Source organism: Zosterops lateralis, assembly GCF_965231275.1.
Source record: "Zosterops lateralis genome assembly, chromosome: 3".
NCBI classification, from domain to species: domain Eukaryota; kingdom Metazoa; phylum Chordata; class Aves; order Passeriformes; family Zosteropidae; genus Zosterops; species Zosterops lateralis.
Window position 1 is genome coordinate 104,919,784 of NC_139764.1, and position 24,527 is coordinate 104,944,310.

Consider the following 24,527-nt stretch of genomic DNA (forward strand, 5'->3'; position numbering starts at 1 on the left):
ATAAAGATCAGATGACCCATAGGCTTCAGTTTCTTTGTGAATAAAGGTGAAAGGGCTCTTTAGCCAACATCTTTTTTTTACCGGGATGCTCAGTAGAACATGTAAACAGGGATTTTGTACCTTTGGTTCCCCTGGGCAGAGAGACATATGCAGATTAGTTTTGCTCAGAATCAAAACTTATTTTATATTTATCACAGGGGACGATTCTATCTCTTATTCTGAGACATTTTTTCTGTAATTGTGATGGCTGAAATCACTGAAGAGAAAATGGATTTACTTTACTTTCTAAGAGATAACCATTTGCTGACAGCTGGGTAGGTGTGTGCATAATACCATGCTTGTGAGATTCTGATTTCAGGATTAAAGTAGCTTATTGATAAGAATCATTACTGGCAAAGTTACTCAGGTAATAACATTATCTATCAATAAGGATATCAAAGTCTTGGTGCTCCATTCCTTCATGTATGTACTCCATCATACCAAACAGATTCTCTGTTTTCCCATTAATGAAAAAGCAACAAACACGTTAGAGAGTGAACTGATTGTACCAAAATAGACATGTGCACAAACTTGCTAGTGTTGTTTGTCAAAAAGTTTATTCTCAAAGAGGCAACATTATTTCAGCCTGAGCACGCATTTCTCTAGGACTGTCTATATAGTACACCACTGCAGGTCAACATATTTTCTAGTTAAAAATACTCTTATTTAGTGTGCGACTTCTTCAACATGCTTTAAACCCATCTTTAAACTGAGAATTCATTTAAATGGTCTAGGCTTCAGCCTAGGAGGGGAAAACTTTTTGACTCCTATCATACACAGTGATGCCTGTGAAACTTCGACAGTTAACTAAACTCATAGTAAGTAAAACATAGACAATTTAAAGTGAAACCAGAAATATCATGGGGAAACAGGTAAGAAAACCCTGTATTTCTGAAATATAAATTAGCCAGTAGAAAGAAAACTTATATAAAATTCTTAGCATAGTTGTCCAAAAACTGACATAGGCATAAATTAATTTTTATTAAGAAAACCTTTGTATTATTATCTGCAATTTTCCAGGAGTCAGATTTCTACATATGTTCATATTTCTATGCTAATTTTCAAATTTTGATGCCATTTTCAGAATATATACTTTTTTTAATTCATGTTTTTATACATGCTTTTTTTCTTCCTTATCTATGAAGGTGTTTCTATGCTGGGAATTAGACGTCCAAGTCTTTCCAAGTCTTCTTTCAACTGGCTTATGAATGTGACCTTTATCTTAAAACCTGTTTATTCTATGTATTCCATAGCTTTTGTGACTATTTACAATATGCATTACACATTAATAACTTGATTCAACATACTGTGAAATCAAAGAAAAGACTTCCCATTGACCTTGAAAATTGTTGGATTAAGCCTTACGCTCCAAGTAAAAGTAGTTGTAATGAATGACACAAAAATGTTATAAAGAACTCATTTATTGGCTTATTAAGCTTATTAAAATAACCTAGTGTAGATTATTAAGTTTTAATTTACAAATTCAGATTCAAACATATCTACCTGAAGCTCCAGTATACTGATTGCTGTTATATTTAAATACATTTTGGTAGAAACTTGTTATTTCTCCTCTTCTCCATGTCCATTCAGGTGTTCATGCACTGCTGAATATTTTCCATAATCTCCTGAGGACTCACTTCCTCAGTGTTGAGTTGTTCATCAGTGAAGTGTTGCATTTCTTTCCATTTCCAGGAGCCTTTCTCAATGCCTTGCTGAATAAGTATGTGTGTCATTTCCACTTAATTCCTGAGTGCCTGTCTGCTTTTTTGGGGCATTTGGTAAATGGACTGCCAGTCACATGGGCACCTGTATTTTAAGCTCTCCTTCATGAACAGCCACATACGGCTTGATGCTCTCAGCTGTTATTTGCTGAAGCCAGCGAAGAAGCTCTGAGATATATTGCAGGAAAGCAGAGTAATTTTCTATAGATAGATCAATTAACCTTTTGGCTTCACTGATTAGCTTTTCCTGGGACTGACTAAGCTGCTCAGAGATCTCCCTGAGTTTTTCTTTGAGTTGCTCGTTATGTTCATCAATTTTCCTCTTAGCAGCTGCAGACCAATATCGGATTTTTTCCTGAGCAGCAGATGAGAGTTCCATGATCTTCTGTTTTCCTTTTCCTTCAAAATCAGTTATAAGGTCATAATATTCCTGACTGTAGATTTTCACCAAATCTCTTACTCGGTCTGTCAGGCGTGTAGCAGCACCAGTAAGATATGTAACATAATGGTTGTGCCAATCCACAACAAGATCTATGAAATCCCTCAGCCATTCCAGTACCTTGTCTTCCACCTCATAGTATTTCACTGACAATCCAAGCGTAGTTGGATCAAAATATTGCTCCCGCAATGACTTTACGTAGATGAGCAGCTGGTGCAGCTTTTCTGCAAGCTCCTGAGATGTCTTCTGGCTGAAGTCTCTCAACTGAGAAATGTATTTTTTAACATCGTTTATCAAGGATAACAGCTTCTGGGAAAAGTTTGAAGCCATTGCATCTTTGTACAGCTGTTGCGTTTGGACTTTAATGTCTTCAAAAGTTTTGGATTGCAAGCTTCTAACCATTTCTTCTACCTTCTGAAAAACTTGTTGCACTGCTTGTTTCAGTTGCTTCAGCCTTCCCGCAAAGTCAGCTTCCTGAAGAGTAGCAAATGTCTGCCTGATTTTGTCCTGCAAATCTTTCAGCATTTTTTTAATTTGATCAAGTACATTACGGCCTCTAAGAATTGTTTCAGAAGCAGGAAGTTTGACTTCCAGCTCATTGATAGCTGCAATCAAGGCATCAAAGTACTCCTGAAGTTTTGAGAGGCATAAATCAGCAGTTTTTGCTACCTTCTCTGTAGTCATGAGGTATATTTCTGCACCACTGTATTTTTCAGACAGCCCAGGGACCTGAAATTTTGTGGTTTTCAGGAATTCAGTGGCTGAGTCAATTACATGTTTTATTTTCTGGTGGTACTGTTCTAATATGTCAATTAAAACATCCAAAAGTTTTGCTTTTATTCTTTGATAGTCAAGCTGTCCAGCCTCATCTGCTGCTCTTCGATAAAGCCGTTTAGCATTGAACTTCAGCTCCTGATATTTGTCAGAGGCCTCATTGGCGGCTGTGCGAAGCTGAGCATCTATTACATCTATTTTATTTGCAGCAAAAGTGTATGCTTTTTCAACATTATTCTGCATTAAGTTCTTCATCTTTAAGGTGGCAGCACTTATTTCCAGTCCCATATACTCCTTATGGTACCGGTTAGCATACCCATAGACTGCATTTGTCATTTTAGGCACTCTGTCTTTCAGACCCAACAGCAAGTCTTTGGCAGCATCCTTATTCCAGTCGAATTCCATTTCAATGTAGTCAGGATCCTTGAAGGATATCTCACCTTTTAGGATGTCAATTTCCTCCTGGGGAGCAGACTGAAAATACAAAACAGGATAAGAAAACTGCAGAATTACTTATGAGCGTATTTCAATATTCTCATTGTTGCATCTTTAGTTTTATTGTTTATTAAGACAAGAGCTCTCCATTTTTTTGCCCACTGTCTGTTTACTGTCTGCTCTCATCTTGAAAGGTTGTTTTGGAAGAAACTATCTTGTACCAAGCTACTTTGAGCTTCTTCAAAGAGCAAAACTAGAACATAACTTAGTGTGGTCTTTAATACCTGACTGCAAATAAGATGTTTTTCCTTCCTCTGTATTAAATGCCTATCATGTCTCATAAGGCAGGTGAATTACTCAAAAAATGAGCCTTCTACTCATTCCTGAAATCAATTAAAGTGAATTCAAAAAGCATCTTTTTCATATGAAAATATTAGAGGATTTAATTTTGTAATCATTTAAATAAATGAGACAATTTGGACAGTTACTCAAAGTAGTTAATAAATCCTCAAATGAGAATATATTTTCATCTATATTTTTTCCATTTTTATAATAAAAAGTGAATTATGAGTTGCTTGCAATCCCTAAATTAGTATATAATTTTGGAAAGTAAGATTTTAATTCTGGAATTATTGGAGTAAGCCACTAATAAGAGTATGTATTGTAACATATCAATGGATTAAAAAAGACACTTCACAGATGGTCTGACCTCTTCTAGTTGCCTTATTTCTGTAATGGTCACTTATGCAGTAATTCTAAGTAGCCTGATGGCTATTTATTAAACCTGATGGGTAGCTTATCTAAAACTGACTTTGTACGTTCTTCACTTTCAGTGGGTGTGCCTTCTTGACCATAGGAGATGGAGAAAATAACTGCGAAGAAGTTGAAAACACCTCTTTATATAGATATTATTTTTAGTACAGGAAAGGCCAGTGTAGGAAATAAAACCTTTAATTGCTGATAATATAGTTTTAATTTGGTGGTTAATTTATATCTAACCTCAACCTCACAGGTGTTAATTGAGGTGTTAATTTATAACACACACAAAATTTAAAAGGGAATTTTTCCTCTGACCGCACCAAATTTTTGCTTTTTATTGCTCATATCAAGCTTACCTGAGTTTGGTAGTAAAGTCTGGCAAGGAAAATTTCATCGTCCTCTTCCATGATATAAGCAAGGGTCCCAGTTGAGGGTGAGGATATTGAGCCAAATGATTTCTTTTCATTCTCTTGGTAACGCACATGAACATCTGTGAAAGTTGGGCTGATGATGTCTAGTGATAAAGTGTCCTCCAGGGCTCTGCAACCACAGCAAATACACACATATGAAGCAATGCAGAAAGCACAAGCCCAATGCTTTATGTCTGAACATAGCACCACCCCTAATTTCATGTATATATATATATATATATATATATATATATGTATATGTAAATAAAAAATGCCTTCATGATGAAAAGAAAATGTAGGGTTTACTATCCACATTTCTTAGAATTTAGCCTGACACATTCAAAACTTCAGGTCACTCCAATTTTCCTGTTTTAGATAAAACTGTATTGGCAACTATTGTTGTGAATTTTCATTAAATTAGGGCAGCAAAACAAAAACTGTAGCTGTATTGTTGTAAGATTTCTACAGATTTCTACAAACTGACTGCAATTTTTCCACGAACACAAGTAAAGGCACTACTGTTCACCTGCATTTGTACTTGCCTTCACCGATTCTGTCCCTTGGATGTATCAACACAACACTTGCAGATCGAAACAGGCAGTAAGAGAGCCCGGTCTAATCCCTGGTGTGGGCACTGAATAAAAATTACTCTATAGTAATGTGGCTTGTGGTGACAGAGGGATCCACTGGGAAGAAACTCAACTATGTTGATGGTTACATCTAAAACTGCTCTGATTATAAAGTACTGTGTTTATGTCTCAGCGGTTTTCTGACACGGGGTTGGTGAGAAAAGCTGTTCTAGAAACCCTGAGAGGGAACAGTTTTCAAGTTACCCTGAGGGGGAAAAGGAAACAACCAATAATTGCAAGGTAGATACACAGGCTCTTATTAATTACGGCAAAGAACCCTAGGGCATTAGAGATCAAATCAACAAGACATCATTTGCAATTATGTCTATTATAAATTACATTATTAGAGCAAATCTTTACCCAAATCCTGAAAGAGTCAGATTTTCCTTGTAGTTTGCGCTCAGGTCACGATGTGAAAAGCTGCCAGTTGTTGTCACAACAAACACACCTTCATTATATTTGTAGTTTGAAACAACTGTGAAAAAGATTTCAAATATGTGCATTACCAACAAAAAATACAAAAGGCATAACCATTTGTATGTTAGATGGCCAGTTGGGGTGTATTTCACTGATACGTCAAATTTGAGAAACTTTGAGAAACTGACTACCCATGAAACTGAATGCCCAAATAAAAAGACATGAAAACATTTGCTTGACTGGAGCATTTTAAAATTCACATTATATCTCAACATGGATATGACACACACATATATATAGTCATTAGCCTTCAGGGTGAATGACTCAGACTCTGATAGTAATTTATGAAAAAATGCTACTGCTGATAAAAGAAGTGCCGTCTAATGTCAATGCTAAATAGATAAAAAGATCTTCATATGCAAAGCTCTGGGGAAAAAAGATCTGAAAAATTCTAGTCAACAATAATTTTTTTTCCCCCAAAATCATAGCATATAGAATTCTAATGTCTTACCATTCAGGTCATATTCCAGGAATTGCAATGTTGAGCTGCAGGTAGAGTCAATGGAATGCTCAAAAGAGTCCTTCTTATTTGTCAGATCTGTTCTCCAGGTGACATTGTACAATGGGGAAACAACTTTGAAAGATCCAGTCAAGGCACCAAATGATGGGATGTAAATTCCAGCAGGCAAGGATATTTTCAGAGGGGGGATCTCAATTTTCTGTTCAGGAATGGTAATTGTAGGCATTTCAAAATCTGCAATTTTATTAGCTACTTCATCTAGATCTACAGAGAAACTGCCAAATGAAACACTCTTTGGTAAAGTGAATTGAGACATGGTTATTTGGTATTCAGGTATTGTCATCTCAAAAAATGGCATTTTATATTCTTCTAATGTAATATAATTTGCTCCTACATCCACTTTGGGGAATCTTAGCTTTGGCAGTGTGGGTAAATGGACATCAAATGGCATTGTGCTTAGTGTCTGTGGAATTTTTATGTTGCGCAAGTCAATGGTGTATGCTGGGACCTGGAGAGTGGTGAAAGGAAGGCTGAACTCTGGAGTGCTGAGGACAGGGCTTGGAGCCTTTAGGTGTAACTCAGGAATAGAGACAGTGAAGCCATCGGTCAGCTTGTTCACAGGTATGGGGAAAAAGTAACCATCCTCACTCTTTGTGTACACGAAGGATGCCGAGCCATTCAAGTACTGTTTCCTGTAAGCACTGGTAGTGACGTCCAGCTTCAAAATATCCCATAAGCTCTTCTCAGAAATGGGACACTTGATGACTTTGAGGAAGTCTATGTATCCTTCCAAAGATCCAGAAATAAAAAAATCTGCCTTTGATTTTTCATTTGATAACTGCATATCATGACTGAGGGATAGTGAGTGAATTTGGCCCTCACCCTTCCAGCCAACTTTCTGGTTTGCAGGACTGATTTTCACTACAAAAACCTCATCAACTGATGCCATGCCCAGGTAAGGATTTGGCTGAATGGCTTGAATCTGAAGATCTGCTGATACATCCCAAGGAGCCAGCTCCAAGGTTGCTTTGGATTTCTGAGTCCCCGTTGTTGTGAAACGAGATGTACATTGTAGATAGTTCTTCCCATTGTGCTCCCAGACTGCATAAATGCGACGGGTAGATGCTTCAACTGCAAGTAATTCTTTGATTTCAATGACCCAGAGTTCATCTGCTTTAGATTGGGCCTCAAACTTGAGGGATGACCGAGCTCCATTAGCATTCAAATAGGCATTTGCCTCATGGTCTAAACTTCCAGAAAATGCATTTCCAGTGTAAAATACTCCATGAATATCCCCAGTTGTAGAAGATTCTACTGATATGTAATATGTAAGACTCTCTAAAGCAAATTTGTGAGCAATTTCTCCCGCAGCACTGGTACCATATTTAAGAGTATTAAAATCATACATTAATTTTATCCCCGAGGAAAGAGTGGGTTTCGATTTTGTATTTCCAGAAAGTTCTTGGCTGAAATTCACTTTTAAAACCGGTGTATCAACTTCTATATTTGTTACCACAGCAGCTTCCATGATTCTCTTTAAAAGAGTGATAGTGCTATCATGGTTTCCTCCTAGATACTTGTTATTACTCAGGGACAATGCTGTGGCCAGCTTCAACCCTCTTTTTCTTGTCAAACTTGTTGAACCATCCAACTTAAATTGCAGAGCCTCAATGACAGAAGAGGATGAGACACTGAGATGTCCAACAATATCTGACTGATTGAACACTCCAGCATTTGCAGTTAAAGTGATTACACTGGATTTAAAAGAGAAATCATAAGTAATGTTACCCATGGCAGGAATTAAGATGTGGTTTGCTGAGCTGTTGATTCTGAATCTAGGAAGCTTTAGAGTGCGTAGATCCTGGGGGATATGGAGGACTGGAAGCTCAAAAGAAGGTACGACTAGTGTGTAAGATGGAACTGAAAAGCCAATTATTGGGACTGTGAATCCTCTTGTGCTTATTTCTTTTGGAAGTGTGAAACCAAAGGCTGGCATCTCAGCAGTGAAAGGAGAAACTTCAATATTCACAATTGGAATGGTGTATCCTGGGATTGTGAGGGTCCGTGGTATTTTGTTCAGTGATGTTTGTATTTTGTATTTGTCCAGTTTTGTTTTGGCTTCATTGTACGACTTTGTGAGAAAATCTAAAGCTGCATTTCTCCCTTTCTCAAAATGCTTGTTGAATAAAAGGATGTTTCTGTTAAGTACTTCATGCAGTTTTGCTAAAGGAAGTGGGATTGCATGCATGTCTTTGTTTTTCTCATACTGAGCATTCAAATTTAAATCAAAGGATTGTCTTGTTGTCTTCAGTAATTCCTTCAGGCCTACCTGCTCCCACAGTGAATAATCTTTCAGCTGAGGAGTTTTGATTCCAGTGTAGGGAATCTGAATCTGAGGAATGCTTAGAGGAATGTTTAGGAAGTCCAGGTTGGCATCTCCATTCATTTCGATATGAGCTTCAATTCTGTCATCATTGTTGCCAGCAGACATATTATGGAAATATCTATACTGATTGAATCTGCCAGTAGCTTGCCAGTTGACCTGCTGAACGGAAGAACTGAGGGCAAGCCCATAGTTATTCAGGAAGTCAATTTTGCCAGTCAGTTTCATTGGGAAGCTGATTTTCACATTTCCATCATTGTTTGTTGAAAGACGAATTTCAGAAGGGTTTGCCAAGAAGGAAAGCTCATTATTTACAGTTCCAGTAATCCGTCCATGGAGCCGAGCATTGTGAGAGCCTGTTAATTCTACTTTCATTCCTAGAAGCTCTCCTGTGCCTTTCACATTCAAAAGGCTACGTCCCACACGCTGTGACTCAATTTCAGACTGAATCTGAAGTGCTGCAGACATTAAGGACTGACATTCATATCTCATAGCTTGGTTGACTTTCAGGTACTTATCATTTATTCTGTTGTTGGCAGAAAATGTAATAGTGGGGCCCTCAATCTTGAAAGTGGCATGTGACTCATGAGTGCCTTCATCAGAGAAATTAGGTGAAGCCCATTTCCAGTTTCCTTTACCAGCAGAGGTAAATGATATGTATCCTGCTTCTACTTCTGTTGTCATGTTATTAACCATATCAGCCTGGCTGGAGAAATCAGCTTGTGGAATATTCAGTCTGTGAGAATATGCCACTCCACTCTGCATCCAAATTTTCCTTTGCAGCTTGACCATTAAATTATTCTGCAGTTCTATGGAATTTTTCTTTGTGTGTAAATTTGCTCTAGTTTCAGCTTCACCTTCTACTGAGGTCCCTAAAAATACCACTTCATTGGTGTGATCAACTTTAAGGAACCTATGATTGACTTTCATGGCATTTTTAAGGTTCAGCTGCTTCATGTCAGGGGCCAGAAGACGTGAATCTGCAATAACACTAAAAACTAGGAAGTCTAGTTTGGATGTTGTTTGAGCTGAAATGGAGGTAACAAATTCTGGACTGTTTGCAGATGTTGTGGTATTACGAAGCTCAGCTTGTGTAGACAGTGTGAAGAATGGAGAGGTGACTCTGAAAGCACCAGACAGTTTGCCAAACGTAGGGACAGTCACAGTATGTGGGATATGTGGGAGCTGGAACTCTGGTATCTTCATGTTAGGAATCTGGAGCTCATTTAGATTTAGCTTTGGAATCAATAATTCTGGCATTTGAAACTGAGGCATTTGTATTTCTGGGAAAGAAATGTCAGAAAAAGGCATATCTCTTATCTTCATATCTTTCAAATAGACATCGATAGATGGTAACTGAAATTCTGCAGACATGAATTTGTCTATTGTTCTCACAATCTGAAGCTTAATTTCAATCAAGTCAATTGTGAAGGAAGGAATTTGAAAGGTATTTAGGATTTTAAATTCTGGGGTAGTGAATTTCATTGGGATTTTCATGTCCTTGAGTCTCTTAATATTGATCTCATAGGAGGGGATACGAAGATCAGTCAGTGGGACAAGGAATTCAGGTGTTCGAAATGTTGCTTCCCGAAGGCTTCGGAGACTAACCTCAAAGGCAGGAATAGTGACTATAACTGTCCTGATTTCAGGGACTTTAAATCCAGTTTCAACAAACTGTTTTAAATTTTCAGCCCAGTTTTTTAGATCATACTCTTCAGCCAACACAGTGATTTTTTTGAAAGCTGTGTTCCATTGGTCAGAAATGTATATGACAACAGAACTGTAGAATTGGCTTATCTTCTGAAGACACCACTGAAATTCCTGGGAAATATCCATTTCAGAAATCCTCTCTCGCAGGTCCTCCATATGTTCATTTACCTTGGCTTTGAGATTTGCAAATGTTGTTGAGTCTATGAGCTCCCTGAGCCAGTTAATTATTGCAGCAAGCTTTGTGTCCTTTAGCTGTTCCATGTATTTTGAAATCACAGATCTAAAATCTCTTATGTATTGTTTCAGTGCTTCTGCTTTCTGTGGAAGTTCTAGATTTCTGAGTTCCTCATTTATTTTCTGGGTCACTTCTCGAATTTTGTTATTTGTGTCATCTACAAATTTGTTATAGTCAAATGCCTTGAGCTTTTTAATAACCATGTCAAGGAACTTGTTGACTTGCTTTATCATCTTTTCATAATCAAAGGTTTGCACTTTCTTGACAGCATCATCAACAAAAGCAACAACTTTATCAAAGCATGACTTCACATCAATATTTTGCAGGTAGATGGTCAGTTTCTGGGCAGTTTCTTTTATTCTGTAAGTTTTAAGCAGTTCTGTCATTCTGTCAATTAAAAAATATATCTGCTTATCAATTTCATATTTTACAATCAATTTCTGCATACGACCATGGAAAGCGCTGATCTTCTCAGATAATTCATATTCCTCTATCCAATTTAGAATAAAGTCTTTGATTTGTTCAAGAATTTCATTAATTTTTTCGATTGGCAAAGATTGTTTAAATTTTTCTAAGCATTCTTTAGCATCAAAGTCTTTAATCTGTAGTTTCAAATTTTCCGCAATTCTTCTGACATCAATATTCTGGATCTGAATCTTGAGTAGTTCTAGATTTTTCTGGATTTTAGCTGTAATCTCGTACTTATCATCAAAATTTTTAATCCAAGCCAAAGTGCTGCTTCTGATTTTGTTAAGATCATATTGTTGGAAAAAACCCCGCAAATTTTCAATGATGTTGATTACAGTTGTTCTTACCTGATATTTGTTATCTAGAGCTGTCATTGCTTCAACTATTTGATCAAGAAGCTGTGCAATAAGTGCTTTAATGTCATACTGCTCGTAACAGTCTTTGATGTATTGTTCAACTTCTATCAGATAGATCTGCAGCTGAGACAGTATTTCTTTAAGATTGTCCATAGCTTTTTCTAGCATAATTTGGAGATCATCAGATGATATCCTGTAGTCCTTTGTGAAAGCAACAAGATTATTTTTCATGCTGCTAACTTTGCCTTTGATATCCAATTTATCCATGTAATCGTTAATATCCTGTGGCAGTTTGTCCAAAGTTGCCTTGTATTTTTTCATGTGTTTTTCTATGTCTATGTTCTTAAGATAACTCTGTACGGCCTGGAGTGTGGATAGAATGGTGCCTCTGAGTTTTTCAAAGTAAACTGGTAAATTTTCCAGGAAGGGTATGTTAATAACCTGCATATCTTTATTTTTGTCATACTTCACAAAGCCAGAGATGCTGAATTCTTGAGGCTCCGATACTCTGTCCCTGAGACCCAGTACATCAATTAAATTAACTTCTTCAGATGTTAATGGTAGTATGACTGATGTGTCCATTACAGAGAGATCTGCTAAAGCTCTTCCATTAAGTTCCACACCAATCTTTTCTGGATTATTGTAAGCACTGAAATCTTGTGAATATACATTATTGTTTAGCTGACTTTTCAATTTCCAGGCACTTGACTGCTCTGATGGAGTAAAAAGCACATGAACTTTATTGTCAAGCAGCGTAGTGTACCTTCCCCTAGACTTCAAGCTATGGCTGGTGGAGCCTCTGTAATCATGGGAGAAAGTGAAAGCAAGAGGCTCTGCTTTAAACAGGAATTTGCTGTACAAGTCTCCTGTGTGTTCACCTGCAGCAACCAGCTTTCCATTGGCATTGGTGTGTATGTCAGTGGTGATGACAAACGGGGTCAGGGTGGAGCGCACAGCATTGCTGAAACGGAGAGGTTTGGAATCACAGTTCGTGTTCATGGTAACCGAGGAAGAAAGTCCTGCCACATCCAGGTGAACTCTGTGACTCACTGCTGCGCCTTGGATGTTTGCCACAGTGTCTGTTTTCAAGTCTGCAGTTACACCAGCACATGTAAGGGTGTAGGTGTGCTTTATTTCATCTGATCCATGGGCTCCTCTGATATTGCCACCCAAGTTCATATTCAGAGGCTCAAGAAGGAGTTCTGCTTTGTTGGAAACTTCCGTTTTAGTGTATTTAAGATTGTTGCTCAGTTTAGCTGTTAGTGAGCTAGGCTTCAACTGAAGGTCAAAAACATGTTTGTGGAACTTGTCAAAGCTGAAGCTGTTGTCTAATTTTGAAACAAACGCTAAGGATAAGCCCGGAATATTTAAATCATTTGTGTACTCCAACTTAATCTCTTTGAATGATCCCTGTAAATTATTTGAAAACTTGAGTCCTTCTCTGTTAACTCTGAAGTTTAACACATGTTTGTTGTCCACACCCAGAACCGTACTCTGATATTCACTTCCCAGTGTTACTTCTGTTAGGCTCACTCTTCCACCTACATTGAATTTTGCATTGTTTTTCCCATAGCGCCCGGAAGAGGACAGTGACATGGAGCCTCCAGCAGTGTCGAGCTTGGCATTCATTTCACTCTGCATTGCCAAGGGACTCAACTGTACATTGGTGGTTGCACTACTGGCTAGACCATACCGATTGACATTGAGTGATGACTTATGTGCAGCTCGATTCTTCTGGTCAGTCAGGGAGATATCAGTGTTTAAAACAAGATCCTGGGAATTGAGAGAACCTGCAAATGAGGCAAAATACTGGATTTGCTTGTAAGTGGCTTGATATTCAGATCGAAGTGCTGCCATCTTCTTTGACAAAATTATTTCAAGCTTATTGACACCTGCAGTATGTCGATACCTCCCATTGGTTTCAGATGAAATTTTCAGCTGGCTGTTTTCACACCTCAGTGAAGCTGTGTTCTTCAATAGCCCATTTTGTACATCAGAAACTGAAGAAATGGAAAGCAAACCATCACTGTATCTGCCAGACATCTGATTGGTAGCCTGCAGGTAAGAAGAATCCAACTTCAGATTTGATTTTCCTTCTAAAACCTGTCTCTTCTCATTGTATGTGGTAGACAGAGTGTAAATGCTTCTTGCAAACAGGGAAGCCACTTCCAGCTGCCCTTCCATTTTGACATTATTGGTATTCATGTTATTTATCTTTTCAGAAAAAATGTCACTGGAAAATGAAATCTGAGGACCCAAAGTGCTTGATGCTGTAAGAGATAAGGTGTAGTTTGCAAGTGGAATAGGTTCATAATACTTTCTGCCGGACAACTTAAAAACTGATGTTAAGACTCTGTGCTCCAGCTGATTTTCATATGCACAGATGAACGCATTTCTGTTATATGATACTTCTCCAGAACCTGAAATAGGAAAAGAGAGACAAAAGGTAAGTGCAACCTTTTCATCTTTGAGAATTTGTCTGATGCCACTGAACTTCCATGTTACTGCTTGAATTGCAATTCCTGTTATACCATTTTGTTTCAAAGGCCTAAGTGCTTTGGTAAATATGGAATATTTCTGTAAAAATGGCTACTATTTTGATATTTAAGCTAAAGTTTTGAACTACAAATAAATTAAGTTTCTATACTACTCTACTAAATATAATAATGGACTCAAGAATAGCCCATATCTAACATTTCTGGATTTTAGTGTTTCCTTTATCATGCCTCAAGTTACAGTGACAAGTTTAGAAGAAAATGAAGTCAGGTTGGTCCTTTTGCGGTTTGAGAACCAAAGTGCAATTTTAGGGGAACTAACTTAAAAATACCTTATTATGGCAATATATGGACATAATAAAAGATAAGACAATTTTTTATACATATATACATGTATTAATAGACTGAGAAAGAAATTGGGGGTATACCTACACATAGACTTGCACACCTGATTTGGAAAGGAGCTGACTTATCAGCTGCACAAATGTTTGTAGAATCATGCCTTCAGTTTTGAAGGACATTTTCTTCAGCAAGGAATATCCAGGAAAATATAAAATCTAGAAGACTTTACTGAATTAAACTGACTTCACTTTCAGTGCCTGAATAAACAGACACATGTAATATCTTTAAAATCAAAGGGAAAGTGATTCGAGATTGTACAACACCTGTCTTTAAATAACTGCAGGCAAACAAATGTACTGTACCTGGTACAAGGGATATAAAATAATTAAAGTAGGTTTGCAAACATTGCAGTATTAGCAAATGTTCTTACCTTTCACATTGTAGGAAAGCAGCTCAAAAATGGAATCAGCATTTGTGTTGTAGGTGGCTTTTACGCTGGTCGCTCTCTCTGTGGTGCTGTTAGTCACGGTGCCCGCGGCTGTCCAGTTGTAATAGTTGCTGTACACACCAGCAGAGACCTCTAACTTACCCAGCAAAGGCACACGGAAAGGATAGGATTTTGGAACAGTAAATGTTGGGATTCTGTATTCCTGAGATGGCACACTAATTCCCATGGACTCCAGTACCAGAGGAGGTGTTTTAACAGTCTTCGGCAGCCGTATCTCATCGGATGATCTTCCCGCAAATGGCAGTGGAATATCAATTACAAAACTGTTTTTATTTAAGCTGTATCTGACCCGGCCTTCACTGGAAAATAAAGATAACTATGTTAGAAACTGAGGTCATAAAGCATATAAAGCTTTCATGATTTCCTCCTCTACCCATGATACCAAGCATACTTACATGCTTATATCAATTTCCTGACTTAAGTTTTAGAGAGAAATGTGATGCCCAAATATTAATATCAACGTTTTTAAGAACTCATTCATCAGAATTTATCAAAAAGTACTTTTGGTATCAGGGAATTGTTTCAACGTTTTTTTCCTCTCATTTCATAAACAAAGGGACTTGCAGGTAAAATTAAAAATAAAATCCTCAAAAATCACTGGCACACTTGTGGGATGCTGAATACTAGAGAAAGGAAATTATGTTTTTTTAAAAGTGATGCATTCTTATAGAAATGCATGAAATCAGCATTGGACATGGAAAGGATCTAAAATTAAGAATTTTTCTATCTTTCTCATTATAAGTATTTCAAAAGTTTCTTCCAAATATTCAGTTTTTTTTTTATTATTATTCTGCATAAACGGTAATAAAAAATCTAAGCATGTGACCAGGAACTAGGACTTGAAAGTGGATTGTTGGCTGAAAAAGTGTAATTAGGAAAAGGCAAAACAGAAGGAAACTTGGCCTTAATTTCTGAATGAACAATAAGCTGGCAAAGATATTTTTCTTGTTTCCCTAACTGGTCTTTCATATTGCAAAATCTTGAATTTTTACACTTGGAGCTTCCCCCTAAGATGGAAATTAAGCAAACACTTTTGAAATTTGTTCCTTACATCAAAAGATTTTAAAAGCTACATAAAAGAGTAGTAAAAAAACCCTATTATTATTATTAGCACAGATGATAACAACCTACGAGAAAAAGCAGTTTCTTCCTTGCTTACACTTAGCTCAGAAGCATAATGGCAGCAATAGAAATACACAATATCATATTAGCACAATGAAAGATAATATATGGAAAAACAGACCTAAAAGAGATACAAAATTCAAGACTCTTCTCTATTTGTTTTTGGAATCCAATCTTACTAGCCTCTGTTGTCTTTACATTCATTTCAGCATTTCATTTCTATGAAATTTGACAGAAGGGTAATGACATTCATATAAGTCCTGTGAAACTCTACTAGGTAGAAGAGGTGGGACCAAACTAGTGCAAGCATCCAGTCCGTATGTGTACAGATGCCCTCTGAGCACGTCAGGCATGGGAGGAGCTCAGGTTGCTCTACTGGTGGAGGCTAACCAGTATGGGTAGGGGGAAGGGAATAACTGTCCAACAGGACAGCACAGGAAAATGTAGAGCTAAGAGGGTTATGGTCAAAGCGTCTGCAGGGATGTAGGACACAAATCTATGAGAAACATGGTTTCAGTAGTTCTGTGGCTTAAAGAATGTTGAATGCTGTGGTTTTATTCAGTACTCCTTATAATATAATACAATACTTTGGGATCTATTCACTTATTACATGACGTCAAATTTGTACTACATATGTGCATCAATTCCTCCATATAATTTAATTTCTCTGACCTTAAAGTTCTTTGTTATGATTCCAATTTTATGCTTATGTTTACAGCAATTCCATGATGTTTTTAAAACCAAAGTAAAATAAAATAACACTAAAATGTGAACAAATATCTATTTTCAGTTTCCTGTTTCACTGTCCCAATTTCATTCCTTACCTTTTCAGGAAAAGTTCTTCAGGAATGGTGATAACAGGCAGGTTAAGTTTCTGTATGTCCAGTTCCTGCAGTGCACTTAGTTTGTCTTGAAGAGTCTGGGCATAAGGGACATCTTTTGATGTCTTTTGCAGCCAGGTGTTGGTTGCCTGCAATAAGGAGAAAAGTTTTTCAAAGTAAATAAAAAGTTTTAGGACTTCTCAGTGAAGTTATCTGAAAGTTATTTGAACTACCCAAATACTGGAGTCTAGGTATCTGCTAAAGTGACTCGTTCTATTGAAGCTGGAAATACACAGCTTATTCAATCTGATGAGTGATTCTACAAGTTGTTCTTACTTTGTATTTCATGGGGCAGAGCTAAGAATTCCTCAGGGCTATGTACTGAAGCTGTACTATCTACTACAGGTTGAAAACCATACCACAATAAATTGTGACACAATGTGTCGCAGTGTCATGTCTGTGTGAGCCACTTTCCGATCCAGGAGTTCGTTGGCACGCTTCTCCAGGGTTTTTGGATAGTCTGAAAAGTCAGCTGGGAAGGCAGAAGACAGTTTTTTCACAGCAGCACTGGCACCTGAATTCCACTCCAGCTCAATTTTGTCAGCATCTAAAAATAATGAATTTAAAAGAAAAGGGTAAAATTAATAAAATTCTTATTTTGAGAGATACTATGAACTAATGTAAAAAGATGTTTAAATTTACAGATTCTGTATGTGGAACATGTTTTTGCCCCTACCATATCTGAGAAGAACTCTTTTTGAAATTGAGTTTCCATGAACTGTTGCAGCTGAGCTGATCTGAAGATACGCTTTGTTTGGTGAATAGTTAACCAATGCTTCACTTTTAAGTTCGGTTTCCAGGCGAGGAAAAGAAATGGTGCCTCTTAACATTGCCTCTTCCACTCCAGCATATCTGTGAAAGAAAAAATAAATGTGAAGAAAAATATCTAATTGTCTTTTTTCAGGAGGAATTTCAGCATTTAAAACTATAGCAAAGGCAAAATAGGTTTTATAAGAAAATTAGATTGAATCAAACTTGTAAACACTGTTGTAATTCAATGAATATTTTCAGCTTCTGCTTTGGAAAATCTGTAATAGACTATTATAATGCTACTGTGCAGATATGCACAGTAATGAGTCTGTGTTAATTTTATAGGAGTGAAAAAGATGGAAATATGTACCTGTCCTGGTAAACTTGTAACCGAATCAAATTCTAAATGCTTTACTCAAGCTGAATTCTCTACTCAGGATACAGACTGTGGCCATGAATCACATAGAAACAAAACACTTGGCAAAATATATTGTGCCAGTGGGCTTCATTTTCCTTTATTCACATTTATTTTATATCTCTATAACTTTGTTGACATGAGCAAACTTCTAATGTTATGTTAGTGCAAATGAAAGGGACTCAAGGTCCCTGACATCTGTCCAAAGCTCCCACTGATATCAGAGGCAATTCTACATGAACAGCAAAGACAAAGACTCCCTGGGGCACCATCAAGATCACAGAATTCCATGGAAGATTGAGGTTTATTAAAGAATGTGATCAGCCCATTTCACTATGGGCTTGTGAGGCAGACAATTTTAGAAACCCTGGCAGGCTGAACATTTTTGTTAGCTCCCCTGTAGATGTTCCCGGAAATATTCTCATCGAGAAGCGTGGGAATTTTTACAGGAAGCTCTCAGTTATTTTTGGTTTTGTTTCTTACTGAGTGCCATTAGATTTCTTCATGGGGAGATGTAATAACTTTTTTTAGAGCCAAGCATATCCAGTAAAGGGTAATACCTCTCTGAACAAACCTTGCCTTGTTTATGTCCTTGGATTATCACACCTGCAATAACAGCAGTACAATGCATTCTTGTAGTTGTATGTGCAAACATGGAAGAACTACCTCAAGGAGCTTATAATACAAATTATATATATACATATAGTAGGAAAGATCAATCAATATATGCATTTGATGTATTACAAATAAAATGCTTTAAGGTTTTTTAAGTGGGGTTTCAATGTCAAGTTTACCTGTCTCTGTATTTAAGAAATTTCTCCAAAACAAGATAAAATTTCCCCACATTTTTGCATCCAATAAAACCTTTTCAAAGGTAGCTGTTAAATTCTAAATGTTTTCCTGAGTTACCTTATCTGGCCAGTAAGAGTAACTTCTGTAATCTTCTTGTTGTTGATGTCTAAGACAAAGGTGTATGCTTTCTTCCCAGAAACGGATTCATCAGTAATTCTGAAGTTTGTACCAAAGTCAACATCAACATCTGGAATCTGGACATCACTGGTCAAAATCTTTTTGTCTCTGTTGTACCTGAAGGTCAATGTGGCCTCATGCTGGTTTGCACCTAGAAAATATAATGTATTTTGGTTATTCACAACTAGGGAATCTGTCTGGACTTTTCTTAAATGGAGAACAAAAAAGGATCAGCTGAAAATTACATCCCACTGAAGATATTTTTTCTTCTCATCTTCTAAACACACCAAGGGCTGACCCACCAACCCATCAATACTTTTATTATTGAAATGATCTCACAGATGTTTTGTATGCTTCCATTCCATATTTAATAAGAAACACATATTTCTCTTGCCTATATAAACCGCCTGAATATGTCTTCTTCCTTGCTTCCATTCACCAACATCACGTTTTATTAAAATCATGCAAAATACAAAATCAGACTCTCATCATGAAAATTTTGCATTGAGATTGCATACGTGAAAGGAAATGTAGTTAAATTGTTGGCCCGTTTGGGTGTGAAAATGGTATTCTACCTTACAGTGTTAAGAATATTATTAAGATTTATTAACAAAAATGTCTTTTCTGGTAAATGACAATTCAAACCTGAGCAAAACCCCCCAGATTTTTTTGACACTTACCTTCTGCCTGGACAGCAAACTTTAGGGTGTCTATCTGGTCATTTCCCTCTCTCTGCAGTTCGTAGTTTGCACTTGCAGAGTATTCCTTTACTTCGCCTGTGGACACTAATTCAACCTCGAATCTACAGGAGGAAACAAATGCCTTGTGAATAACGTTTTTGTCCATGACCACAAACAGAAGAAATCATACAGTTCTCAACAGCTCTCTTTCTCAGCTGCTGCTGCCAGTAAGTTTTGAAAGTTTTTTAAAGGTAAGCTTGATGTGAGAGACTGCTGGAGATTAAGAGGGAATGTAGTTAGCACGAAATACACATAGTTTAAGTTGACATGACTTACCTGGACTCTCCAGACAAGGGAAAATATGGAACTGCCTCTGTGTCAGTGGAATTAGGGTACAATACTTTGGTGCAGAAATTTAGACCAGGAATGAAAGACTTGCAAGAAGTCGAGGTTGCTTGCTTCTCTGTCAGAGTTGGAATCTCTTCAGTTTTGGCTGGAGACACCAAATGCAGCGTATTGCTGGAACAGAAAAACCAGTAATTTATTCCCAGGACAGGTGCTCAGACATCCTATTAACACAGTTACTCCTGAATAAAACTCACTTAATAATGTAGGGGCTAACTGAAATAACATCTGGCTTTAAATGATGTAGGCATTACTACTGATAATTATAATTTAGTGTATTGATCCATTTGCTCTAAAATTAATGTAAGTAGTTCATTTAAATTCAATCTAAAATATGTATTGCTAATATAATAGTTTTATGTGAAAGAAAACAAAATAATGGAAATTGTAAGAGTCTTGTATAAAATTTCAAAAATAGTGACAGATAATCTGTAAGCCATGACTCCAAGACATCACTTATCTGGCATATTTGCTTGTCTTACAAAAGAAGTTATACAGTTTTAGTGTCTGGGATTTTCCTGAACTGAAAATCTCTCCATGGCCACCCTAGCCTTTCAATTCTACCAAATAAAAGCCAAGAAGGGAAGGAAGAACACAGCCTTGAAAGTTTTCATTCAGTTCTCATTACCTGATACTGAGGAGTTTTACTGGAATCTTTGGAGCAGGAATGCTGAATTTGAATTGTCCAGCTTTTACACTAACATGTGCTTCAATTCCAGATTCATGGAATATATTAGAATTCATCTCCACACCACTTTCAGCAAATTCAGGCATGTTTATTCCCAGGTGTGTCACAAACTCAACTGCTACGGAAGGTTTAGCGATGAGATCTGCTTGCATCTATGCAATAAAAACAAAATATGGTATTTATTTGCCCAATACTTCTTGATGGTTATACAAAAAACCCCATACCATTCCTGATAATACAGAGGTAAGTTTTATAGAATAGATTTTGCTATTAAAAAAATCTGATTCCCAAATCACATAATCAAATGGCCCATATAAATGGTAACTGTAATATAAAAAAACCAGCAAGATAATAAAGCCAAGGATTCCTACCTACTTTAATGTAAAAATATTCATGTTACAGAAAGATTTTATACACGGAGCTACTTGCATGTGTTTTTAAACCTGAAGACAAGAGCCAGTTTTCCATTGTAAGAAAAAAAAATAGCAGTTTTCATAGACAATGAACAAACTGTTTGACAAAAAAAGAAATGGATCCAAGATTTGTTTAGATTCTCTAAACACAAACCAGCTTATTGTCAAGCTTTTGCTTTAGCCATTAAAAAAGAAGAGACAGAAGGCAAAATTTTGGAAAAGATTCCAAAGCTAACTAAATGGCAAGAAGTACTAAATTTGAGGATTTATTCTTATTTAGATCTTGTATATGTTAGAAAATTAAAAGTTTAAATAAACTGAAACTACTAAGAAATTTTTTGTTGACTAGCTTAGAGCAAGGTACTTATTAGAAATGTAAAAAGGAATAGATTTTTTTAAAAAAAAATTTAAGCGGATAATTTATTTTGTGTCATATGCTTTTTCCTTGCTACGACTTTAAGATGTTTCCTCTCAGGTGAAAAAATATTTTACTTGACTCAATTTTCAATATTTCTTTTAACTGCTAGTCATTTTTTTTTCACTTTGAATTGTCCACAACAAAATGTTTTGCTAACTTTTTTGCTTGAACAGCAAATTCACGCACTGTAGCTTTTCTACCATTGTCATTTGAGTGCGGTGGGAGAGAAAGAAACAGATCAAAATGTTTTATTTTTGAAAGAGTGATTGAAATACTTTTTAATTCACAAATTTTATTATGTCTCATTTGCAATTTATTATATGCATTATTTCTTAATCTAATCTAACTGTTATCCACAAATTAACCACATACCTCTAATGAGTTAGGGTTTTTAATATTGAGAACATTTTGCAATTTTTAAAATGTTTCTGGTGCTAGAGTTTTATCCATAAATGAAAATGTAGATTTTTAGGAGGAGAAAAAATATAGACAACTATTGGGACTTACACTTTTTGAATGAAGTTTCACAGCTACTCTTGCTCCGGGTGTTGCTATTCCAGACAAGGCAAACTTCAGTTGCAAACCTGCTCCGGTTGGAAGCTCAAACTCATTGTCCATGAATATGTAGTGGACAAATAGATCCCTGTCAACACCTTTTGAGATGGCTTGTGCAATCTGTGAATCAAACAAGGAAATGAAAGGTAACAAATCCACACTTTGGAGTATGCACATTTTGTACTTTTCAAACTGATCAGGGAATGATTGCAACTCTATAATCCAAAAGTTAATTTCATATGGAGTAGAGAATCTAATTCCCACAGATTCATTGCTTCAAAAAATATACTAAAGACTGTCAGCAAAATCTGAAGTTTAAATCAATACCAAATCTTTTACGAGCTTTGATACACACAGGTTTTCTACCTTTACATACACACACAAAGGTGAATTGGTTTAGATGCCACATAACATTCTGGTTTCCCCAAAGTCAATGGCAAAGCAGTATTTTACCTCAATGAAAGAAGGATATTACCAAATATTCCTAACATGTGCTACATCTTTTCTTTTTAAGATGACAAGGATGAAATTTTTAATATTAACACATATTTACATAAGTAAAAAAAAAGTAGTCATATAACTTAACAGCCAGTACTAAAGTGTTGGGAATTGTTCCAGTAGATATCTCAATAATAAATATGATCTGAACTTTCCTTTTTTCCTTCCCCTCACCAATCTTTCAGGAGTACTCCACTTGGTTATTGAGGAGTCTTCATAGATTTCTCAGAGTCCTTCAACATAAGCCTAGACATTTTATTTTAAACAATTTTATTTTCATGCTGGTATCAAATATTTTTAAATTATAGTTAAATACAATCTGAATCTTAAAAAATCTGGTTAAAAAAAAAAGTTGATAATTCACAGTGCTGTATCAGAAACGTACCATTTCAGGAACAGTCTGAAGAGTTTTAGCACTCTTTAAAATCAAGCTTCCCAGCAGTTTAAAATCATTGAGTTTCATGTACCCAAGTTCTTCTCCCAGGATCCTTAGATATGCTCTTCCTTCTGGAGCTTCTTTGCTCCCCAATTCTTTTATCAGTTTTTCAAGGTTAAGTAGTATTCCTTTCATGATATCCTGAAAATTCAGTCAGAAAGCAATAAAACAGTTTTATTAGTTTGTAAGGTCATATATCTAGAACAGGTACTTAGTGAATGTCAGCTATTCTGCACATGCACTGAAAAATTTCTCTCCAGACAAAAACCCCTCCAAATACAATTAAGAAAACTCGTTGATAAATAACATTAAGAATTTCTGTTTTATCTCACCAGAGAGGAGAAGGAAGGTATAGAGTAAAGCAGTAAGTCCTGTAATTACTGTGTAAAAATAGGAATTCTGTGCTGCACAGAAAAGGTTTTCAAGCTGTACCTGATCCTGCTTGTCATCCTGTGAGTAACCAAAATAGTCAAAAAGTGCCTTGGAAACCTGCTCTGGCACTTTGCCATCAACCCAGTACAAGGCCTTGGTTGCAGTGTCAGGGAAAAATCCCTTCTCTCCAAACAACGCTTCCAATGTTGGTTCAAATCCCTTTCCATCCAAGCCAAGCTGAAATGAACAGAAAGACAATGCATAACTGAGACAGTTGCCCCCTTTTCTTCGGAACTTTACAACAAACAGCTTTTACAATTTTTACAACTTTACAACTTTCTGGGGAGCAAAAAATGCATTTTAAGTGTATCCTAGAAGCCCATGACTTTTAAGTGAAGATATGGAACACTATGTATTATAATTAATTTTATCTCTCTGATGATGTTCAACAAAAAACTCATGCATAGGATGTATCTCACTTAAAATCTACTATGAGTGTGTGCCAGTAACGAGTCATTAGCACAAGGTCAATTTGTTACAGATGGGTTCATTTTTCCCTGAGCCCTTTAATAACTTCAACAAAGTTGTCCATCCAGTCAGTGGCAAGTGACATCACATAATGGATGGCTTGCTCTAAAGCCCATTGAGACCAAATCAAAGTCCCCTTGTAGTCACAGTGATCTTTAGATTTCTCCCAAGGCTTGTAAAAAAATACATTATTCACAGAAAGTTGTTATAAGAAAACAGAAATGAGAAAGAAAGCAGCTGAATACTAGCAAATGTTGATAATTGTTCTACCTCAAAGACATCGCTTGGGTCGAATCCATAGGCATGCAGGGTGGTTTTCAGCATGGTCTCTTTAGGAATATAGCTGTTTGGATCAAATATCACATTTCCTTCCACTTTGGCAGAGATGGGGTCAATTCCAGGTACAGAAACTCTTTTTGAAATCTGGTAATTTTGTGAGAATTTTCTGAAATCTTTGGCTGTTGGGAGCTGATTTCCTTTCAGAGCTTCTTCAACTCGGCTTTTTAGACTAGGGAAGAGGATAGCAATTAAAATATGATTTGCATATATTCCAAAGACTCACTTAGTCTTAGTTAAAAGATTTTTTATTCTGCTTGCAGACATTCATACAGCTGTACTGATTGCTAATGGATAGCTCTCTGCACATATTTAACAGTAAACATAAGACTTAAGGGAGAAACTATCATCTGGCACTGTTCTGACAAAGCCAGTTTACTCAGCTGATGTGCTTGTTCAAATAAACAGAAAAAAAAATAAT

At 36.5% G+C, this 24,527-nt stretch overlaps 1 protein-coding gene across 1 annotated transcript in view; it reads right to left on the reverse strand.

The window, feature by feature from the left end:
• Positions 1 to 574: 574 nt before the first annotated feature.
• The window catches only part of APOB (apolipoprotein B), a 36,516-nt gene continuing 12,563 nt past the window's right edge, over positions 575 to 24,527 (reverse strand). Inside the window, exons 14-29 of the mRNA XM_083857514.1 lie at positions 24,041 to 24,278; positions 23,303 to 23,479; positions 22,820 to 23,011; positions 21,889 to 22,056; positions 20,491 to 20,702; positions 19,794 to 19,976; positions 19,458 to 19,579; positions 18,718 to 18,928; positions 17,320 to 17,495; positions 17,003 to 17,190; positions 16,587 to 16,732; positions 14,563 to 14,939; positions 6,135 to 13,715; positions 5,567 to 5,681; positions 4,524 to 4,707; positions 575 to 3,447 (exon numbers count right to left, since the gene is read on the reverse strand). Of these exons, the coding sequence (XP_083713640.1) occupies positions 1,834 to 3,447; positions 4,524 to 4,707; positions 5,567 to 5,681; positions 6,135 to 13,715; positions 14,563 to 14,939; positions 16,587 to 16,732; positions 17,003 to 17,190; positions 17,320 to 17,495; positions 18,718 to 18,928; positions 19,458 to 19,579; positions 19,794 to 19,976; positions 20,491 to 20,702; positions 21,889 to 22,056; positions 22,820 to 23,011; positions 23,303 to 23,479; positions 24,041 to 24,278 (11,884 nt within the window). The 3' untranslated portion in view covers positions 575 to 1,833. The remainder of the gene's footprint in view (positions 3,448 to 4,523; positions 4,708 to 5,566; positions 5,682 to 6,134; positions 13,716 to 14,562; positions 14,940 to 16,586; positions 16,733 to 17,002; positions 17,191 to 17,319; positions 17,496 to 18,717; positions 18,929 to 19,457; positions 19,580 to 19,793; positions 19,977 to 20,490; positions 20,703 to 21,888; positions 22,057 to 22,819; positions 23,012 to 23,302; positions 23,480 to 24,040; positions 24,279 to 24,527) is intronic.